Source organism: Tachysurus vachellii, chromosome 26 (assembly GCF_030014155.1).
Source record: "Tachysurus vachellii isolate PV-2020 chromosome 26, HZAU_Pvac_v1, whole genome shotgun sequence".
In the NCBI taxonomy this organism is placed as follows: Eukaryota; Metazoa; Chordata; class Actinopteri; order Siluriformes; family Bagridae; genus Tachysurus; species Tachysurus vachellii.
This window is the reverse complement of record NC_083485.1, coordinates 2503238-2525311: the sequence shown is the minus strand read 5'-3', so window position 1 is coordinate 2525311 and position 22074 is coordinate 2503238. Positions and strand designations below refer to the sequence as shown.

The following is a 22074-nucleotide window of genomic DNA, read 5'->3' as shown; positions in this document are numbered from 1 at the left end:
GCTGTCTCGAAAGCCGTGGGTAGCTTGGGTAGCGCAATCAGGCGGCACGCTTTGGAGAACCGGTCTACGACTGTGAGGATGACGGTACAGTTATCGGACTTGGGCAGGTCGGTAATAAAATCGATGGCGATATGAGACCAGGGCCGTTGAGGGATGGGTAGAGGTTGCAGTAAGCCTGCCGGGAGCTGATGTGATGACTTGGACGTGTTGCACACGGCACACCTCCTTACAAACTCCTGGGTGTCCTGGAACAGAGAGGGCCACCAGAAAGTGTTTCGTACCAGATGGAGCGTGGCTGATACGCCGGGATGACCGGAGCTGGGTGTAGTGTGTAACAGATGTAACAGGGCGGAGCGTAAGGTCTCGGGTACGTAGGTTTTGGTAGCGGGACAATCGTTGGGAGGTGGAGATAGCGCGTTGGCCTGGGAGATCTGGGTCATGATGTCCCATTGGATTGGAGCGATAATTCGAGTCTCGGGAATAATGGCCTCTGTCCGAGAGGGTTGGTCAGGTCCATTACTCAGGCGGGAAAGTGCGTCGGCTTTGATATTTCTCGAACCGGGTCTGTAGGTTACTGTGAAATTGAACCATGTGAAGAACATGGCCCATCGGGCCTGACGGGGATTCATCTGCTTGGCCGCGCGTAGGTATTCGAGGTTCTTATGGTCCGTAATAACCGTGAACGGCTGTTGGGCGCCCTCTAGCCAGTGTCTCCACTCCTCGAAGGCCGCTTTCATGGCCAGTAACTCACGGTCCCCCACGTCATAATTGCGTTCCGTGGTAGATAGTTTCTTAGAATAGTAAGCACATGGGAACAACTTGTTAGCCGGACCTTGTCGTTGAGAGAGCACCGCTCCGATGCCTGTGCTGGATGCGTCTACCTCTACTACGAACGGCCGAACCGGATCAGGGTGATGCAGGATGGGAGCGGTTGTGAAGCGCTCTTTCAGCAGGTGAAACGCTCGAGTTGCTTCAGGTGACCATGACAGACGGGATGAGGTTTTTTTTGTCATAGACGTGAGTGGCGCCGCGACGGTGCTGAATCCACGAATGAAGCGGCGATAGAAATTAGCGAAGCAGAGAAAGCGTTGTAATTCCTTGACAGTCTGGGGCCGGGGCCATTTTAACACTGCCTCCACCTTGGACTCGTCCATGGCGACCCCTCCAGCGGAGATGATGTAACCCAGAAAAGACGTAGAGGTTTGGTGGAACTCGCATTTCTCTGCTTTAGCATAGAGCTGATGTTGAATCAGTCTTTTCAGCACTGCACGTACATGCTGGACGTGAGCCTCCATGGTTTCAGAGTATACTAGTATGTCGTCAATGTAAATGATTACCCATCGATCCAGCATGTCTCGGAACACGTCATTGATAAAGGATTGGAACACGGATGGACTGTTAGATAGGCCGAACGGCATGACCAAGTATTCGTAATGGCCGGACTGGGTGGAGAAGGCGGTCTTCCATTCGTCCCCCTCTCTGATGCGGATCAAGTTATCCAGTTTAGTGAAAAACCTGGCCCGGCGCAGCTGTTCCAGGGCTGAGGGGACCAGGGGGAGCGGGTAGCGGAATTTGACGGTCACGTCATTCAGAGCTCGATAGTCTATGCACGGGCGGAGGCCCCCATCCTTCTTCTTTACGAAGAAGAAGCCGGATGATGCTGGTGACACGGAGTGCCGGATGAACCCTTTTTCCAGTTCCTCCTCGATATAAGTATTCATGGCCTCGGTCTCTGGCTGAGAGAGCGGGAAGATTCTGCCTCTCGGGGGTGTGGCATTGGGAAGCAGCTCGATGCTGCAGTCACCGGGACGGTGAGGAGGAAGCTTGGTAGCCTTGACCTTGCTAAAAGCCTCTATGAGGTCATGATATTCGGCCGGGAGGTCGGGGTTGACGGGAGTGGCCAGCGCGGTGTTTGCTTGAGAGGTCTCTCCCCCCAATTTGTCTGAACGGAGAGTGTGCGGAACGTTAAAGCATACTCCGCTGCGCTGTGACTCCCCTGGGAAATATTCAGGAGACGCTCCTCTGCGCTCTCTCCTCCAGCGATGTGATCAAATACGCTGCGGAACTGGGCGAGGAAGTGGCTGAAGGAAGAGAACGCTGATCCATCCTCTCTCCATACGGCGGTGGCCCACTCCAGAGCCCTTCCGGTAAGCAGGGTGCAAACCAGGGCTATACGGCTGGCGTCGGTAGGATAAATAGCCGGTTGTTGTGTCACAAACAGCGAACACTGCATAAGGAAACCCCTGCTTCTCGCCGGGTCACCGTCGAATTTTTCCGGGAAGGCGAGCCGTGGATTAGTGGCCGCGGGGATCATGCTGGCGGTTGTGGGGATACTTTGCAGGTGCTGCAGGGCTGTGACAAGTTCTCCCGTGAGCGACGCGAGGTGAGCCAGCTGTCGGGAGTGGTCGCTGACTGGCTGAACTTGAGAGACGAGCTGTGAGGCAGCGGCTGGATCATGTGGCGGCGAAGTCTTCTGTAATGACAAGTCATGAGACTGAGGATCCATGTGCACGCTTTTAATACAAGCTCGAGGTACAGACAGGCGTAGGTCAGAATCGGCAGTCACAATATCAAAGGTGAGGCAGAAATCAGAAACGGTAATACAGGCAGAAGGTCGGGGCAGGCGGCAGACAGTAACAAATGGGAGCAAAAACCAAAACAGAGTCAAAACCATGAATACACTGACAGACAAACGCTCAGACCGATAGCAGAGGCAAATCGAGACTTCGCAGAGAAGGGAAGTTCAAGATCCTGTTTTATAGAACGCCTGTGATTGGGATCAGCTGGTGGTGGTAATGACAGGAGCGGTGGCTTGTGGGAGATGTAGTTCGGGAGTCGTTAGAACTCCGGTGAAGGTTCCCTCTGGTGGCGGTCAGGAGACAAGGCAGGTGCTTCATTCATAACAGGCAGCTACAACCGCGTTTTCCTCAAAATCAGCTTTCCTCCGTGGTGGACAAAATACATATAAACCTAAATATGAAACAAAATGAATATGCAGCCAACTTTACTTAAGTAAATCGTTGTTGTCACACACTAAACTGAAAAGACAGTTTGACCTAAGCTAATTCATCGATTCTAAAATTAACAGACGTTTAGCTAGCTAGTGTTTTCAAAATAGACTTTATGTTTTGTTTTACAGTGGCAGCTGAATGATGTTAATTGACATCGAACATGTTTAGTGTCATCTGAATTTAAAGTTTACACTGGGTTGATTAACACACACACACATACATACCTACATACATACATACACATACACACATACATACATACATACCTACATACACATACATACATACATACCTACCTACCTACATACATACATACATACCTACCTACATACATACATACATACCTACATACACATACATACATACAGTACATACCTACCTACATACATACCTACATACACATACATACATACCTATACATACATACCTATACATACATACATACATACATACATACACATACATACATACATACATACATACATACACATACATACATACATACCTATACATACATACATACATACATACATACATACATACATACACATACATACATACATACCTACATACATACCTACATACCTACCTACATACATACATACCTACATACATACATACATACCTACATACATACCTACATACATACCTACATACATACCTACCTATATACATACATATCTACATACACATACGTACATACATACATACATACATACTAGGGGTGGCACGGTTCACAAAACCCACAGTTCGGTTCGTATTACGGTTTTAGGGTCACGGTTTTCGGTTCTGTACGGTTCTTGTTGTTATTTTTTCTTTTAATCTTCAACACTCCAGAAATTTCCTTCAGCATTTGATATATAGCTTATTAGCTTAATTATTCACAATTTAGGATACAGTATTAACATTTTTGTAATGTAATCATGCACTAACTGAATCTGACTTGACTTTAAGCACATTATTGGGACCATCTCTGAGTAAAAGCTAGGTGAGATTTTGATACAGCAAGAGAGAAGACATGATGATGACATGCTTTTCTTTATTTGGAAAAAAAAGGAGAATGTGTATTGTTATCTCTATAGGAACTTGTGCATTTTTAGCACACAAAGACTGAGATTAACTTGCATTTATCAAACTGCCAACTTCAGTGTAGCTTTTACAAAAAAAAAAAAGAGAGGAACTCTTACAAGCTCTGTCTTTTAAACAAGTCAATATATTTTAAACATAAATATATAATATAATGTAATACCATAATATAATGAGGCTATAACAATAGCAATGGCCATAATCACAAAGTCAAACATAAGTTTAACCACCTTAACACAAAAACAGTATAAACAATGCTTCTATTCCCTGAGAGTGAGGATTCATTTCTTTCACTTGAAATTAAAGTGCAGTACAATGATGCCTCGAGAAACGAGTGCTTTGACATACAAATTTTTTGAGATACGAGCTGTGATTCGACCAAATTTTTGCCGTGAAATACGAACAAATTTTTGAGATACGAGCATCCGAGCCGCCACCGCCGAAACAAAGATCCCCAACAACCACGTGTGCTCTGTTTCCCCCGCCTCAGCTTCCCGCGTCTCACTCGGTTAAAGCCGCCTTTCCACTGCACACGACAAACGACGGCCGATAAACAGGAAGTCATTCATTTCCTATGGAGAGTCGCAAAGTCGCTGCGTGAGGTGCCGACCATCTGCGGATCCTTAATTTCGTATCCATTTTGACCGTTGGATCCGTTAAACAAATTTAACTTGTGCGACTACACCGCATCTGATATGCCGACCAGACAGGTTTTTATTAAAACGACCGGCAGATGTTAGTGAGGAAAGAGTGACAAAAAAAGCAAAAACAAGTGAAGGGAAAAGCGATGAAGAAAATTAAGCAAAATTAATGTAAAGAAAACAGAAATTGAAGCAATTAAGTTCAGTTAAGTTAAGAGAATTTCAGTTAAGTTTGTTAATTTTAGTGAAGTTAAGTTCCATTTAAGTGTAAAGTAGCATTAAGAGTGCGAGTAAGTGAACGTAAGTGAAACTGTAATTCCTCCTAACTCCTACGCCTGTTTACTCCTTCCTCAACCTCCGTGCGCATCTTCCGTAAAGTAAAACATTGCCACGGAAGATTTTTTCTTGGGAGGAGAGGTCTCTGATGGCCCTGGCTCCGCTCCTGAGGATGAACTGGCCGCTTGGGCTTCACTGCTTTGACCCTGATGAGTATATGACAAAATAGACATTTTGGAAATGTTAATAACAACGAATAGCTCTCATGGCAGCAAAAAGTTATTCTCTACTGGGCAGTGGGGAATAGAAAAATTTCACAAAGGCACAAATAGATTAAATATGCTTGGCTTAGTCCAAAAAATAAAATAAAAAAATAAAACAGCAATTATCATTAGGATAAAAAACTAAAAAATAATAATATATTAAATAAATCAAATTTAAGTTAGATACAAAAAACAAACACAATACCTGCTTTTCAATGTCCGCAATGTCCGTGGTTAGATCATCGTAGATTGAACACAGGCTTCTTCCAGGTAAGGCAGGGACTTGAATCTTGGATCAAGTGCTGTGGCTCTGTGCAGATAATCCTGAACACCAGGGTCATTGTATCTGTGTAAGGACTCTGCCCGGACTCTGGCCACGTGCACTTGTTTATGTTTCTCGTCACGTGTCTGCACCGCCTTCGTCTGCTCCTCCCTGTCATCACACCTGATCCTTATTGTTCTCATTGTTTTGTGTATTTAACTGTGCCGCGTTGCTTTGGGCAGCGCGGCATCTACTGTGGTTTGTCCTGTCCTTAGTCTGCGTCCTGTTTCATGTTTTCAGTTATTAACCCTGTTTTGATTTATGCTATCCTGCGTTTGGGTCCGCTCTGTTTTGTGTTCATGACAATCTGCCTTTAAGGTCTTTAGTGATGGCTGCCTTAGCTTCTTTGATGGTGGTACTGTCCTCTGCACTTGATGTCATGGATTTCTGTATCATCTTCTGCTGTGGGATAATCGTTGAAACTGAGGGGGATGTTTTGGTGCTCATGAGGGTGATTACATTCTTCAGAGGTTTGAGAATATTAATGAGACCCTCTGCCAGTTTTGTCTCACTTTCAGTTAACAATGCAATGTCATTGACTTTCTTCTTCATATCCTTGTCCATTATGGCAGAGTAGATGGCAGCCTGTTGCTCCACATAACATTGTAACATGTCGTATCTGGAGTTCGAATGAGTTGTTACGTCGTGAATTAGTTTGTGAACAGGCAATTCCAGCATATCCTGCTTGGTTTTCAGGGCATGGGCAGCTGTTGTGCTTCGGTGAAAGAAGCTAACCACCTTCCTAACCTTCTCCAAGAGTCGGGATACTTGGTTTAGTGAGATTGCACTCTTGACTGCAAGGTTAACTGTGTGTGCGAAGCACCCGATCTGTGGCCCAAGTCCCGCTGCTAAATCGGTAGCATTCACTATATTTTTAGCATTATCTGTAGTAACAGGAATTATGCTATTTACCCTCTCCAATTTCCATTCTGCCACCGCGTCAGTCAGCATTTCAGAGAGATGCTCACTGGTATGACTTTCATAAATGGGGTGTGTTTGCAAAACACAGCTTCTCATTTCCCACTCCGAAGTAATATAGTGAGCGGTCACCGTGAGGAAACTTTCAGTCGTGCCGAAGTGTCGGCGAGAGGGAATATTAAACCGCAGCTCGAGTACATTCATCAGCTGATGAAATCCTTTACTCTCAATCACACTGCACGGTTGCATATCTATTGCCCTGTCCGACTTATCACTGAGAGGTTGCTTAAATGCTGCGGACAGTAGAGGTTGTTTCCTAACCGGCTCTCTCCTGTTTGTGCTTATCAACACATTGGCGTGATGTCTTCTTAAATGAAGTGTCATATTAGAAGTGTTTCCATTAGCATATTGAATGCATTTTGCACAATGCTTGCACACAGTCGCAGTTCTAATACATCTATCTACTGTTTTATTTCCGTTGTCATCGTAGGTAACATGAAATCCAAAATGTTCCCACACACCGGATTTGAACGACGCGGGCGCATCTGCCAACTCCGGGCAGCCTTCATTATCTCCTCCACGTGCGATTTCTGCAGCACTATATGTATGTTCGCGCGAAACTGTCTGAGGCGAAACTGAGCACAGGGCTACATTGTGCATGCGTCGAACCGTGCGACGCACAAACGAACCGAACCGAGACAAGCGAACCGAACAGTTCGGGTGTTTTTTCATGTACCGTGCCACCCCTAATACATACATAAATACATAAATACATACATAAACCTGTAACAAGTTAAATAGTTAAATAATAAGCAAGTTCATTTAAGCACAATACCTAACATGACAATGTGTGTGCGCGCCATTTTTATCTGCTTTGCTGACGCTTACGTTTTCGCAGTTGATCCATTCTGTAACCTTGTAAACCTTGAGCTTTTTGTAAATTTGCCATTAAAACATTTGAGTTTTTATTTTCTTTCATATACAATCTGCTGCATTATGTTTATTATATGGTTAGGCAGCTGACACATTTCTTAAGTTTGCAATTTTTCATGTGTAGTAAATTTGAACTCCTAAGATTTAACCCCTGTGTCCATTAATGTCCTGTTTCTTTACAGGATGCTTCTGTGGAAAGGAGGACAGAGACTGCTATACATTCCTTAATAGTATATCTTGGAGAAAAGGAGGAAGATCTCTCTAAAGAGCACTTGGTATGTAAATCAGACACTTACACTCAAATACATTGTACTTTGTATTACTCATTTTTAAATATGACTTAAAACACTGACATTGATTTACTTAGGATGATGAGGTGCCACAGATTTTGACCCAGCCAACGCCAGTATTATTATTGAGGGAAAGCAAGTCCTGCAAGACCTGAATGCATCCAGAGCCTGTGCCCTGCTAATGGGGCTGATATATGCTCTCAACCTCAGCTACACAAAGGACCTAAAAAATACTTCTGAGGTGTTTCAGAAAAAAATTCTTGAGCTGGATGGTCTGAAAGATAGCCCGAAGGTAATGTCTTTAAACAATAAACTGTTGTATTCCTGAAATGTTTCATGTAAAAGTTTTGTTGTGCATACACGAACAGCAGTTGTAATATTGACAATTTTTTACATGAAGGTTACCGTGTTGTATTTGTTTGAGACTTTATGGGGGCTGTAGTTTATGTGATGAAGGTAAAATTCAATACTTTGCAATATTATTTAAAAAAAGGAAGAAAACTTTTAGTTTCAGCTCGGTGGACCCAATAATCTAGCAATTGTGTCTGTTGTTGTAATTCATTTTTCACGTTCCCTGTGATTTATTATTATTATTTTAATTAATTCTTTTCTGATATGTACCTACCAGGTTACTAAGAAAAATACTTGATTCTTTACTTGACTTTACTTGCAAAATACTTTAGTCCTGAATAATTATCTTTTTGTCAAAGCATTGTTAAAACCTTTTTGTAAATAAGTTGACATTGGTTTTTTAATGAACCAGTTTCATCATAAAACTGGAATTGCTGTGTTATTTCTCCTGACTGAAGTGAAATAAGTTACTTTAAAAAAAAAATTAAGGTAACAATTTTCATGGACATATCTAAGTAGAATGGAATAAAAAAAAAAGTTAGAATAGCTGAAATTATGTAATTTGACCACTTAATGTCACCAAAACTTGTTTCAACTTAATTAAGCTCTTAGAGCTTGTCAAATCAAGTTGGTTGTACTAAACACATTGGGTTAGTCTAACTATAAAAGGTTCATGATATCTACTTAATAATGATTGGGTTTAAGCTACTTAAAAAGATGCATGCAAATTGTTACCTTAATTTTTTTAAGTTGAGCCAGCGTTTTATTTTTTAGAGTGTAGGTCAGATTTGTGTGTCTGTACAACACTAAATGACAAACTAGACACCAGCATGATGAATGTTCTGTTAGAGATCACAGTCTGTTGTGTTCACTACACTATGCTCATGATGCTCAGATATCTATGTGCTATTGCACTCTGAACACACAGCACAGTCTAATCTATTTCATCTGAACAATAAATATATTATTCATGCAGCATCAAGACATCATTAGCACAGAAAAGGGGTTTATACTCACGTCTCATCATAGCCTGTGAAAGTAAATAAAACAGTGTGAAGATTTTATGCATGATTACAAATGTGAATTGTTCCATGTGAAAATGTGGAAAGTAACTGTTACTCTGGTTAAAACACAGCTGATGTGTGTCTTAATAAAAAAGAGGAAAACTAGACAACAATCAGTCATCACACACAGTAAATCTGTATCATGTAGCATTGTGCTAATATATTCCTATGAAGGAAGTTTTAGAAATGAAGTGAAGGACTTCTGTTCTCAGGTCAGTCAGGTTGTCTTTATGCTGTGTGCATTAACACGACTTACTACCGTTAGCTTAAAGACACTAAACGCCAGGCCGAGTCGACTCTTCAGTGCTTTTTCAATACATGGTGTGATTGTTACGCAGAGCGACTGATGACAATTATTCTGTCTACAAACACTGAAAACTGTGACTGTGAAAAACACCTCTAAGACTGTGCTGTGTGTTTGTTGTGTCTTTTACTCGACACGGTAAACGTCTCTGTACATTATTACACTGCAGTGAGGTTACACGCAGGTGTACAATTTAGATTACTAAAACCCAGGTAAATGTAAGTATGAATGTACAGATTATTGTTAAAAGTGTTGTGACAGCAAATGCCACAAACAGGAAGAGCACCAGATTGAGTCACACGAGGTTCACACGAGCAGGATCACACGAGGTTGAAATGTTAATATTGACCAAACCAAGTTATTATCCAAAATTCTTGGGTGGAGATTAGAAAGAAGTGTCAACATTTCTAATGAAAAGGAGTTCATTAAACCTGCGTTCATCACGTTTTCCATTAGTCCTAAGAAGTGAACAAGGAGCTGAGCTTCATCGTCCATCAAATTCCTCATAAAGAGATTTCTTGAATCCATAGCGAGCTGTTTAACCATTATTGTCCTCTTCTTGTTGAATTTGTGAGCTGTCACATTTAGCTGGTTCTCTGTATTATTTAGCCCTTTGTAGACTTAAGTGTGGCTCACAATATAATCTCATGTAAATCTGAACGTATTGCAAAAAGAATGAAGCAAAATGGAAAATTAAGTAAAGTTTATCTATTGCTTGAATGTGTCTATGTGTTGTTTTTCACATGAGGTGAAACTAACAACACAGTGCCATGTACTATGAGCTAAGCTAGCAGGTGCACATGTGCCATTGTGTAAGTTATACTCTATTGTTATAACTAAAAATTCTTTACGGATTGAGGCTGAAGAGAAAAAAAAGACAGAAAAAGGCATTTGGTGTATTTAAAAGAAACTTATGGAGTTAAATTTTTTTTTTTTTTTTTTTTTTTTGAGATGTTGAAGTTGTTGAGTGGAAGTTAATTGTGATTTCAGCTCCAAAGTGACAAACCAACCTGAGTTCCTCCGAATCTGAATAATTTATACAACGTTGTAGTGGTAGATCACACATGTTCATTTCTGCTGGATATTGTTGCAAAACCAACAAGAATTATATTTTTAGACTTAAAATTTTATCACACGCTCTATAAGTGAAACACAGAAACAGCAGTACGGAGGATACCAAACTAAATTAGGTTTCTGGTCATTTTCAGTAAATTTACACTAAGGTTATTAAATCGGAAGAAATATTGATTCAGTGTGTTTCACTGAGCTTTTCACTTCAGGTTACTGTTATGAACTGTTCTTGCCTGATTCTGGTTGTGCTGTTGTTGATTTCCTTTCTATCTTTCTTTTATTTTCTGGAGGTGTCTTGAAAATAATGATGTAAAGGGTGTTGGATTTGTTACTGTGACATAAGTATTAAATGTGAATGTACAAGTTATGTGATAAAGGAAGGAGAACGAGGTCAAAAGAAGTGCTTGTAAACTGGACTAGTTTAGGAATTAGAATAGATAGGATTTAAATAAACAAGGGCTATGAGTGCTACGGAACTGGGGTCTAAATTGATATTGCAGGCTGGGGGAAAAAAAAATATTTGTATTATTGTATTAATGTTTGAATTATTGTTGTTGGATTTGTGATGTGAATTTGTTTGCACATGGATTTAAATCCACCTGCCCCTGACTCTTCATTACAATTAATAAGTTCAATTAATAATTTGTTTGCTGTAAATGGCATATTGACACTGCCAACTATTGTCCAATTTCCAAGTGGAATAGAACAATTTAAAGATAAAAGGAGAATTCACATTCTTAACTATTATTCTGTCCGTGTGGTTATTTCTGTTGTCTCTCTGCAAACTCTGGCTCAAGAGTGGATGTAGACTTCTGATCTGACCTAAACATTAGGAGGTGTATTCCTCATAATCTGTCTCCTTCATATAAACATGGTCTGAAAATCATCTTTATGTTTCTATTTGATTCCTGGATTAAAATGTAATATATGTGATAAGTTTATAAAATATCAGCTTTTACTATTAGTGTGAAGTCGAGTTATTTACTTACCTCCTCTGTGAGAAGTATCATGTAAAACAACAGAGAGAAATGTAATGTTAGATAAAATACAATGAGAAAAACTTATGATTTACAGTCAGAACAGCTGATAAACAATCTTCACTCTGTGCTTTCAAAGATGTTCAGCTACAATTTTAACTATTTTAATAAAATAGAACAACAGATAGTCAATCATTATAAATAGTTTATATTAAATAATGAAAGACTTCATGAGGTGTTTTTACTCAGTGCAGTAACACAGATCTGTGATCAGCTGCTGAATAAAACACTCCATATGAAGTAAAAATGCTGAACATCACCATATTTTAACCCCATTTCTATCTGTATCAGGGAAAAATAAAGACAAGTTCTACTGTCTTCCATAAATGTCCATGTCTCCATGTTTCACAGAAGTGCTGCTTTGATTTGGATCATGAACAGTTTTATTTTCACTTCACACTTTCCTCTTTTCATCACTCTGCTACAGCTTAGTCTTTGTCTCATCTGTCCATCATCTACTTTTTAACAAACTGGAATCTGCTCCTTTGCTCTTGAACTTTATCTGTGTGTTTATCTGTCTATTGGATAAAGACTCTGAGGTCATGCTGGTGGATTTTTGTTCTGTGTCTCAGATCTCTACAGACTTTCACTGAGGTTTATGTTTAATCGTTATACATGGTGTTTATTCATTGTGTAGTAAATGTTGGAGTTTCTTTGCTCATCAATCTACAGAACAAACTAACAGACCAATATTACCTGGGGTTTGTGTGGTTTTGGTTCTTATTGCTATAATCACCAGTTTCTACTGGATGTGTTTAATATGTAATTTAATTTCCTCTTTGATGTAAAAATGTCTCTGATTCAGTTTAAACTGATAATGAGTCAGTCTCTGATTATTAGCTTCAGTAGATCAGATTGTGTTCACTAATGACTGTTTGTTATAAAACCTTCAGCTTTTTCTCTCTCAGTATCATTGTGTAGGTCAGATTTGTGTGTCTGTACAACACTAAATGACAAACTAGACCCCAGCATGATGAATGTTCTGTTAGAGATCACAGTCTGTTGTGTTCACTACACTATGCTCATGATGCTCAGATATCTATGTGCTATTGCACTCTGAACACACAGCACAGTCTAATCTATTTCATCTGAACAATAAATATATTATTCATGCAGCATCAAGACATCATTAGCACAGAAAAGGGGTTTATACTCACGTCTCATCATAGCCTGTGAAAGTAAATAAAACAGTGTGAAGATTTTATGCATGATTACAAATGTGAATTGTTCCATGTGAAAATGTGGAAAGTAACTGTTACTCTGGTTAAAACAGAGCTGATGTGTGTCTTAATAAAAAAGAGGAAAACTAGACAACAATCAGTCATCACACACAGTAAATCTGTATCATGTAGCATTGTGCTAATATACCGCTAGTTCCCCTTAAGGAAGAGAAATATCTTGTGATTTATTGGAAAATCCTATTTTCTGATCTCTGCATGTCTTTACCAATATACAGCATGTCAGTATTTGTACATTTCCCCCTGTGTATTTTAAATATATAGTGAAATATTTTGTAATATATCTCTGTGCTATTGTAGTAGATAAAGGAATATACAGAATATCAGATTCTCACTTCCTTTAATTATAAACACAGACATTTATCAATGTAAAACCTGAACAGATAACAGAATGATGTTCTTTACTGCTGCCTCGTCTATATACTGGTTACGACAGCATGTGACATGTCGCAGTAGATTAGAGAAGATGCGTGATCTCCTTCTGTTTTTCTCTCTTTCACTCCCAAATCCCTCTCTCCTTTGAAGGAAGTTTTAGAAATAAAGTGAAGGACTTCTGTTCTCAGTTCAGTCAGGTTGTCTTTATGCCGTGTGCATTCACACGACTTACTACCGTTAGCTTAAAGACACTAAACGCCAGGCCGAGTCGACTCTTCAGTGCTTTTTCAAAACATGGTGTGATTGTTACGCAGAGCGACTGATGACAATTATTCTGTCTACAAACACTGAAAACTGTTAAAGCTGTGATTTATGTTTATTGTGTAACATTCTGACAGAGTCTGTCAGTGGTGTTGTCATAAAGCGTGAAACCGGTTAGATCCAAGTGCAGGTTTATTTGCAAAATCCAAAAACAGGCAAGGTTCGAAACACCAGGCAAACAGCAACAACAAAGGAAATCCAAAAGCAGTAGTCGATAATCCAGGCGTAGGTCAGGGCAGGTAGCAAACAATCACAAATACGAAAAACAGGCAGGGTCAGAAACAAGGCAATAAACAGAACAGAGAAATACGCTCAGTATGCAGACAGGCTAACAATACTTCGCGTCGTAAGAGAGTTCTGAGAGAGCTTAAATAGACCAGGTGATTACAAACAGGAAACAGGTGTACTGAGTTGGTGGTGCAATGGATAGTGGGAATTAGAGTCCTGATAAGGTGCAGCAAATCCTCTGCAGGCCAGCAGAGGGAGCACTCATGGCTCTCATAACAGGTGTGTGTTATATGTTGCGTGTTTGTTGTGTCTTTTACTCGACACGGTAAACGTCTCTGTGCATTATTACACTGCAGTGAGGTTACACACAGGTGCATTGTGGGAAAGAAGCTGACGGATGGAAGTGGAATCTCACTTACTGATCAGACTCCTTCACATAAACATGATCTGAAAATCATCTTTATGTTTCTATTTGATTCCTGGATTAAAATGTAATATATGTGAGAAGTTTATAAAATATCAGCTTTTACTATTAGTGTGAAGTCGAGTTATTTACTTACCGCTGTGAGAAGTATCATGTAAAACAACAGAGAGAAATGTAATGTTAGATAAAATACAATGAGAAAAACTTATGATTTACAGTCAGAACAGCTGATAAACAATCTTCACTCTGTGCTTTCAAAGATGTTCAGATACAATTTTAACTATTTTAATAAAATAGAACAACAGATAGTGAATCATTATGTCAGAAAACTGAGGTGTCGTCATGTATTAAAACATAGACCCAATCACAGGGAAGCTAAAAACACTGCATCAGTTACCTCAAAGTTAATACAGTGTTAGTAATAAAAATGTAACATGTTAAACTGTACTGTTATAATGTTCACAGGAATATTAATCTTATCATTGTTAGGAAAAAGTTTTAGAGCTTTGACTCATGAATTACTGATTTGAGCTGCAGTACGTTACTCATCTGTATGAAGAAGTTCGCTCTTATTCTCCACTCATTCTGTCAGTGCAGTTCATTTAAAAACTAGTGACTGGTTAAACTTAACAAGCTACTGCTAGTGTTATCTAAAATCATACACACAATAAATTAGTATGAATCTGAGTTAGTGTTAGCTGCCTTAGTCAACCTCATCAACACTGACCTGTTAATTATCACCATATAAATCTTATAAAACACATTTATTGTAGGGAAAATATGGAGAAGATAATAAGATGAACTGAGATCATAAAAATGACTGTGGAGCTGTAAATTAAATGAAAGTTTGGCACCAAATTCGTGCACATGCACCAAATTCGGATATGTCGTAGATCCTGGTCTGAAGTTTGTTGCTATTACTTTTCTAAGCGATCGGAATTCCGGCATTCCCGGTACGGAAGCTCAAAGTGGCCTTTTTTCGTATCCACTTCCATTATAAATTTTGGAGGTTTATAACTCGGCAAGTTTTCGAGCGATTTACACCAAACTTGGACAGGCTCTTTAGGACGTTACTCCGGACGAAGTCCCATAGACTTGAATGGGGAATTCCTAAAATTCCTCTAAGCTTTCACACACGCAGCGTGCGCAGAGCTCAGGCACGGCTTCTCTCCTGTGTTCTATGCAGTATAATAATAAGTAGAATCCCATAATGACTGCAGTATTGACATGAAATGTCCAAACCCTCAGTAGCCACTTTTTGTCAAAAGTATTGGCACCCCACCGGGTATACTGGTGACGTCACGTGTAGCCCCGCCCCCAGAATAAGCGAACTCAAAAATGAGCACAATATGGACATGTCATATATCAAAACACTCAGCCCAATGAGGGGAAGTGCCTCACGTGTATTTTGGTCACGTCACGTGTATAGCCCCGCCCCCAAAATAAGTGAAATCAAAAATTTGCATAACATGGACATGTCATATATCAAAACACTCAGCCCAATGAGGGGAAGTGCCTCACGTGTGTTATGGTCACGTCACGTCACGTGTCGTCACGTGTCGTCACGTGAAAATAAAAAATTAGCACAACATGGACATGTGACATATCAAAACACTCAGCACAATGAGGGGAGCTGCCTCACGTGTATTTTGGTCACGTCACGTGACGTCACGTGTAGCTTCGCCCCCAAAATAAGCGAAATAAAAAATTAGCACAACATGGACATGTGACATATCAAAACACTCAGCACAATAAGGGGAACTGCCTCACGTGTATTTTGGTCACGTCACGTCACGTGTCGTCACGTGAAAATAAAAATTAGCACAACATGGACATGTGACATATCAAAACACTCAGCACAATGAGGGGAGCTGCCTCACGTGTATTTTGGTCACGTCACGTGACGTCACGTGTAGCCCCGCCCCCAAAATAAGCGAAATAAAAAATTAGCACAACATGGACATGTGACATATTAAAACACTCAGCACAATAAGGGGAACTGCCTCACGTGTATTCTGTCCCCGTCACGTGATGTCACGTGATGTCATGTGACGTCACGTGAAAATAAAAAATTTGCACAACATGAACATGTGACATATCAAAACACTCAGCACAATGAGGGGAACTGCCTCATGGGTATTCGGATCACGTCACATGCTCATGTCCGCTCGCCTCCAAAAGTATTGGCACCCTAGCGGTCCAGTAGCTTTCACAATCTTTCTGTCCACTTGCCTCCAAAAGTAACACTGACCCTTATGTCCACTCGCATCCAAAAAGCACCGGCCTTTGCGAATACTTGCACCGTCAAAGCCAACATCAAAGTTTGTCTCGACGAACTTTACAAATCTAGTTACTAGTTACTTCTCATCTGATTGATAGGAAGCAAAAACCCTGATTTTCAAACTACTTGGAGAGCTTTCACACACCTCTCCTTAAAAGTCTCTTTATTCTGCTAATATAAAACACAGGTTGAAGTGTGTGAATATATATATATATACGTATATATATATATACGTATGTATGTATATATATATATATATACATACATACGTATATATATATATATATATATATATATATATATATATATATATATATATATATATATATACGTATATATAAATATATATATATATACGTATATATATATATATATATATATATATATATATATATATATATATATATATATATACATAAAATGTGATTAATGGTTTAATGATGTAAATGAATGATGTGCTGGGCTAACCCCTAAGTAAGTACATATATTCTTTAGATGTGGATAAAACAAAATATAATCCCGTTTTTATTTTGTATAAAACACGGATATGAAAATGCAGACACTTATAATGAACGTTTGTTCATGAACATGTTGTTTGTAGGGTTCACAGGATTGCACGAGAGCGTATATGAGGGAAAACATTCAGACAGTGTGTGAAATGTAGTATTACGTTAAGGTCAAAGTGCCCATAGTTACCAAATTACCATCAAATAGGCATAATTTTGACACTTGCCGCTAAGTGATTTTTTAGGTTGGAGCTGGAATCCTTGTAAGCTGCGATGTCTGTTAGTTTTGGTGCACACAGAATGCATCGCATTATAAAGCTATTTTTTTACATCTTGGAGTCAAAATATAGAATGAATTTGAGGCCACGAGTGATCTGCCTTTGATAAAGCCCAAACGTCTTCCTCTGCTTCAGCCATCATCTTCCAACTAAAGGTGCGCTAAACTTCAGCGGGAGATGCACAGCATACTCTCGTGAAGCAGCCTCTCCAACGTCTCGCGAGACTTGTCATATAAACTAATTATTATTTATTACCATTTGTGTAACGGAGAAACGCCGCCGATTGTAGCGAAGTAAAAGTAAAGTTTTTCCACTAAAAATCTACTTGAGTAAGAGTAAAAGTACGCATCTTTAATTATACTCAAAAAGTACAAGTTACCCAAAAAATGTACTCAAGTAAATGTAACGAAGTAAATGCAATTCGTTACTACCCACCTCTGCTAATATATGCCGTCCTTTGCATGATTATGCTTGTGTGTCATTTTTACTTGTTTGTTTATCTGCAATCGTATTGTTTTTCCCTTCAGCTATGATAAAGACACATTTCTTTCCATTACTTACCTGGGTTACATATGTATGTGTGGGCGGAGCTATCAATACAGGGGTGGGACCCATTTGGGTTAGGGGCGTGTTTGTTTTGGTGATTTCAACATTGGCTTTCAAAAATCGGAGACCCTGCCTTTAATACTTTCTATTTTAAAATATAGTGATAAATGTTTTAATCATTCAGAAGCACTAACCTAGAGCTCTGAACACCGAGATAGATTTGGATCAGATCACATGTAACATGTATATAAATGAAAAGAGTCCATTTTAAGACACACAGAAACAGTTCATTAGGAATCTGCAGTGTGGCTGAATTCATTCATACTGCTAAAAATCTTTGTGTGTAAACACGACTAATGAAAGATGAGAGTCTACATTGTAGTGGGAGTCGTTCAGTTTCTCATTTCATGTTATTAACACAGTTACAAGGATACAGTTTGTGTTCTCCAGGTCTGTACCTTACTGTGCTAGTTTTAAAACAAATCATGTTGGAAAAGTCCAACACTACAACCTGTAACTCCTGATATTAGTCTCCACTCTGAATTTACAGACTTACAGAAGTAGAGAAATACATACACAGCATGTTTGCAGGAGCTAAGCTGACCTCATGACGAGCTAATCTGTGTTCTCTGGACTGTTATAAATCTCACATTAGCCACTAAACAGATATACTTACACCAAAAGTCTTAATCATCAGCCAGACTGTGTTTTATTCCTCTACCTTTAACCTAAATGTGTGTAGTTTGGTTCTCAGTGCTGTATTTGGCAGTGATGTAGTCTGATCTACTGGATATACAGAAACTGTAATAATTTAAATGTCACATTTAGTGAGTAATTTAATTTCCTCTCTGATGTAAAAAATGTCTTTGATTGTCTTAGTTTAAACTGATATTCAGTAAATCTCTGATTAATAGATAAATAAAGTTAGATAAATAAATCCCTAGTTACTTCATATTTGTACAAGCTACTGCTTTTAAGCCCTTGTGCAGGTGTGTAGAAGAGTGAAAAATAGAATTACTGTTAATTCACCTCAGATGATCTTCACTCCACATTAGCAGCCTGTATACTGAATCTCACACTGAATACTGAGTGTGTTTATGTACTGAGGTGAGAAGCACAGATGATGATGTGGAGTTTATACAGTGTGGAGATCAGGAACACTTACTCATCTCTACTGTAATCTCTTCTGTTCTGTCTCCATCAGTGACCTGACAGAGGTAATATCCATCATCTGACTCTGTACAGTTTCTCAGCTGTAAGGAGACGTTTCCTCTCTCCAGCTCCTGAGTGAACAGACTCACTCTGCCCTCATAACCTCTCCCCTCTGTCACCTTACTGTTCTTATAAACACAAACACAGTCTGTCTCCTTAAACCACCGGATCTCCAAGTCAACAGCACTGATTTCAGGAGACAGATGACATGAGAAAGTGACAGCAGAGCGATTATACCGCTCTCTATTACTGGGACCAATGAGTTTAAACTCATCTGTGTGGGAAAACACACACACACACACACACAAACACACACACACACACACACACACACACACACACACACACACACACACACAATTACATTATTGTTATAATTACAATATAATTTCAAATTATATTGATAAATTCTTTTCTTGTATTTTAATTATTAATGATGTATTTTAAACTGTTAGTCATTATAACATTATATACACCTAACTTTAGTTTATATCTGAGATTTTACCGGTCCATAAAATAAACTTACTCCATAATAATAAAAAAATTGTAAATAATGTAAATAATATCTTGAATGGAGAATGTGAGAATCTTAAGAATTTCAGAATACAGGCTTACTGAAGATCTCGTTATTGAACACTTCAGGCTGTAAAGATGAACATGTGTGTTTACTTTTGTACCTCCTTCCATACTCACCAGTCAGTAGAACAGATTTCTCCATTTTCTTTCTCTCATCTTCTGTCCATTTTCTGTCTCTCTGAAGAAGTGAATAAAACAGTGTGAAGGTTTTATACATGACTCCATACTGTATGTAAATAAAGTGTTAAATAAACACAAAGTGTTTGTGTGTGTGTGTGTGTGTGTGTGTGTGTGTGTGTGTGTGTGTGTGTGTGTGTGTGTGTGTGTGTGTGTAATATTACTAACAGTACACACTGAGGTGATTGAGGTTGATTTAAACTGATATTGTATTCAGTAACACACTGATTTTGAATGTTGCCAGCTGAAGAACACAATCATTAAACACTAAACTGAACCTTACAGGAAAGAGAAAAAATCATCTCCATGAGAATCAAGATGTTTGGGCTCATTTCTGCTGTGGTGATGTCACACAATATCACAATGAAGTCATGTTCTTATGCCAGTTTACTCACCTGTTCAACCCAGACGTCTTTAACTAAAGGAGAATGTGGGGAAAAAAAGCACAATAAGTTTGTTGAGTTTATTAAAAATGCATTGTAATTTTCAGTATTTCTGTATTTTATCCTGTAGTATTAGCTGTAAACCTTCCTAAAAAGTCTGTTTTGATCCTGTACTGTATTGTTTCTCTTCTCTTTCTGCTCTTCAGGATCTTTCAGTATTAATGCAGTAAGAAACAAATTCCCCAGCTGACTTACTTCCATTCTGTTTGAATCTCTTTCATGCAGCATTATCAAGTGTGACTCTCTAACTCACATCTCTCTGTAGTTCTGTTCACTACAGTAATGTTAGCCAGGATCAGTAACTTTAATAGAGAGTTATTGTTATCTAATCACATTCAAACAAAAACCTTCAGCTTTTTCTCTCTCAGTATCAGTGTGTAGGTCAGATTTGTGTGTCTGTACAACACTAAATGACAAACTAGACACCAGCATGATGAATGTTCTGTTAGAGATCACAGTCTGTTGTGTTCACTACACTATGCTCATGATGCTCAGATATCTATGTGCTATTGCACTCTGAACACACAGCACAGTCTAATCTATTTCATCTGAACAATAAATATATTATTCATGCAGCATCAAGACATCACTAGCACAGAAAAGGGGTTTATACTCACGTCTCCTTATAGCCTGTGAAAGTAAATAAAACAGTGTGAAGATTTTATGCATGATTACAAATGTGAATTGTTCCATGTGAAAATGTGGAAAGTAACTGTTACTCTGGTTAAAACACAGCTGATGTGTGTCTTAATAAAAAAGAGGAAAACTAGACAACAATCAGTCATCACACACAGTAAATCTGTATCATGTAGCATTGTGCTAATATACCGCTAGTTCCCCTTAAGGAAGAGAAATATCTTGTGATTTATTGGAAAATCCTATTTTCTGATCTCTGCATGTCTTTAAAAATAATGATGTAAAGGGTGTTGGATTTGTTACTGTGACATAAATATTAAATGTAAATGTACAAGTTATGTGATAAAGGAAGGAGAACGAGGTCAAAAGCAGTGTTTGTAAACTGGACTAGTTTAGGAATTAGAATAGATAGGATTTAAATAAACAAGGGCTATGAGTGCTACAGAACTGGGGTCTAAATTGGTATTACAGGCCGGAGGAAAAAACAAATTTGTATTATTGTATTAATGTCTGAATTATTGTTGTTGGATTTGTGATGCGAATTTGTTTGCACATAGATTTAAATCCACCTGCCCCTGACTCTTCATTACAATTATTAAGTTCATTTAAGAGTTTGTTTGCTGTAAATGGCATATTGACACTGTCAACTATTGTCCAGTTTCCAAGTGGAATAAATCAACTTATAGATAAAAGGAGAATTCACATTCTTAACTATTATTCTGTCCGTGTGGTTATTTCTGTTGTCTCTCTGCAAACTCTGGCTCAAGAGCGGATGTAGACTTCTGATCTGACCTAAACATTAGGAGGTGTATTCCTCATAATCTGTCTCCTTCATATAAACATGATCTGAAAATCATCTTTATGTTTCTATTTGATTCCTGGATTAAAATGTAATATATGTGATACGTTTATAAAATATCAGCTTTTACTATTAGTGTGAAGTCGAGTTATTTACTTACCGCTGTGAGAGCTATCATGTAAAACAACAGAGAGAAATGTAATGTTAGATAAAATACAATGAGAAAAACTTATGATTTACAGTCAGAACAGCTGATAAACAATCTTCACTCTGTGCTTTCAAAGATGTTCAGCTACAATTTTAACTATTTTAATAAAATAGAACAACAGATAGTGAATCATTATAAATAGTTTATATTAAATAATGAAAGACTTCATGAGGTGTTTTTACTCAGTGCAGTAACACAGATCTGTGATCAGCTGCTGAATAAAACACTCCATATGAAGTGAAAATGCTGAACATCACCA

General features: G+C 38.8%; 2 protein-coding genes across 2 annotated transcripts; both read right to left on the bottom strand.

Annotated features, from left to right (window-relative positions):
- Nucleotides 1-1913: 1913 nt before the first annotated feature.
- Nucleotides 1914-9070, bottom strand: LOC132841184 (zinc finger BED domain-containing protein 4-like). Its single transcript, XM_060863441.1, has 2 exons — nucleotides 5483-9070; nucleotides 1914-5220 (listed from the first exon to the last, which is right to left on the bottom strand). Exon 1 carries the CDS (start codon nucleotides 7274-7276, stop codon nucleotides 5897-5899), a length of 1380 nt encoding a protein of 459 aa, XP_060719424.1. The 5' UTR covers nucleotides 7277-9070; the 3' UTR covers nucleotides 1914-5220; nucleotides 5483-5896.
- A 7803-nt stretch (nucleotides 9071-16873) lies between these two features.
- Nucleotides 16874-20797, bottom strand: LOC132841221 (butyrophilin subfamily 2 member A2-like). The gene is made up of 5 exons (XM_060863499.1): nucleotides 20790-20797; nucleotides 20125-20147; nucleotides 19670-19730; nucleotides 18930-19250; nucleotides 16874-18550 (listed from the first exon to the last, which is right to left on the bottom strand). Exons 3-5 carry the CDS (start codon nucleotides 19692-19694, stop codon nucleotides 18474-18476), a joined length of 423 nt encoding a protein of 140 aa, XP_060719482.1. The 5' UTR covers nucleotides 19695-19730; nucleotides 20125-20147; nucleotides 20790-20797; the 3' UTR covers nucleotides 16874-18473.
- Between the last annotated feature and the right edge of the window lie 1277 nt (nucleotides 20798-22074).

What these genes read in the sequence shown, in the direction of transcription:
- LOC132841184 (XM_060863441.1), bottom strand. Translation starts at nt 7,276, where the DNA reads ATGTATGTATTAGGGGTGGCACGGTACATGAAAAAACACCCGAACTGT.
- LOC132841221 (XM_060863499.1), bottom strand. Translation starts at nt 19,694, where the DNA reads ATGGAGAAATCTGTTCTACTGACTG. An exon ending in GAAATCTGTTCTACTGACTG is followed by an intron (nt 19,251 to 19,669) that starts GTGAGTATGGAA and finishes TTTCCCACACAG; the next exon opens with ATGAGTTTAAACTCATTGGT. An exon ending in AGAGATTACAGTAGAGATGA is followed by an intron (nt 18,551 to 18,929) that starts GTAAGTGTTCCT and finishes CTGTATATCCAG; the next exon opens with TAGATCAGACTACATCACTG.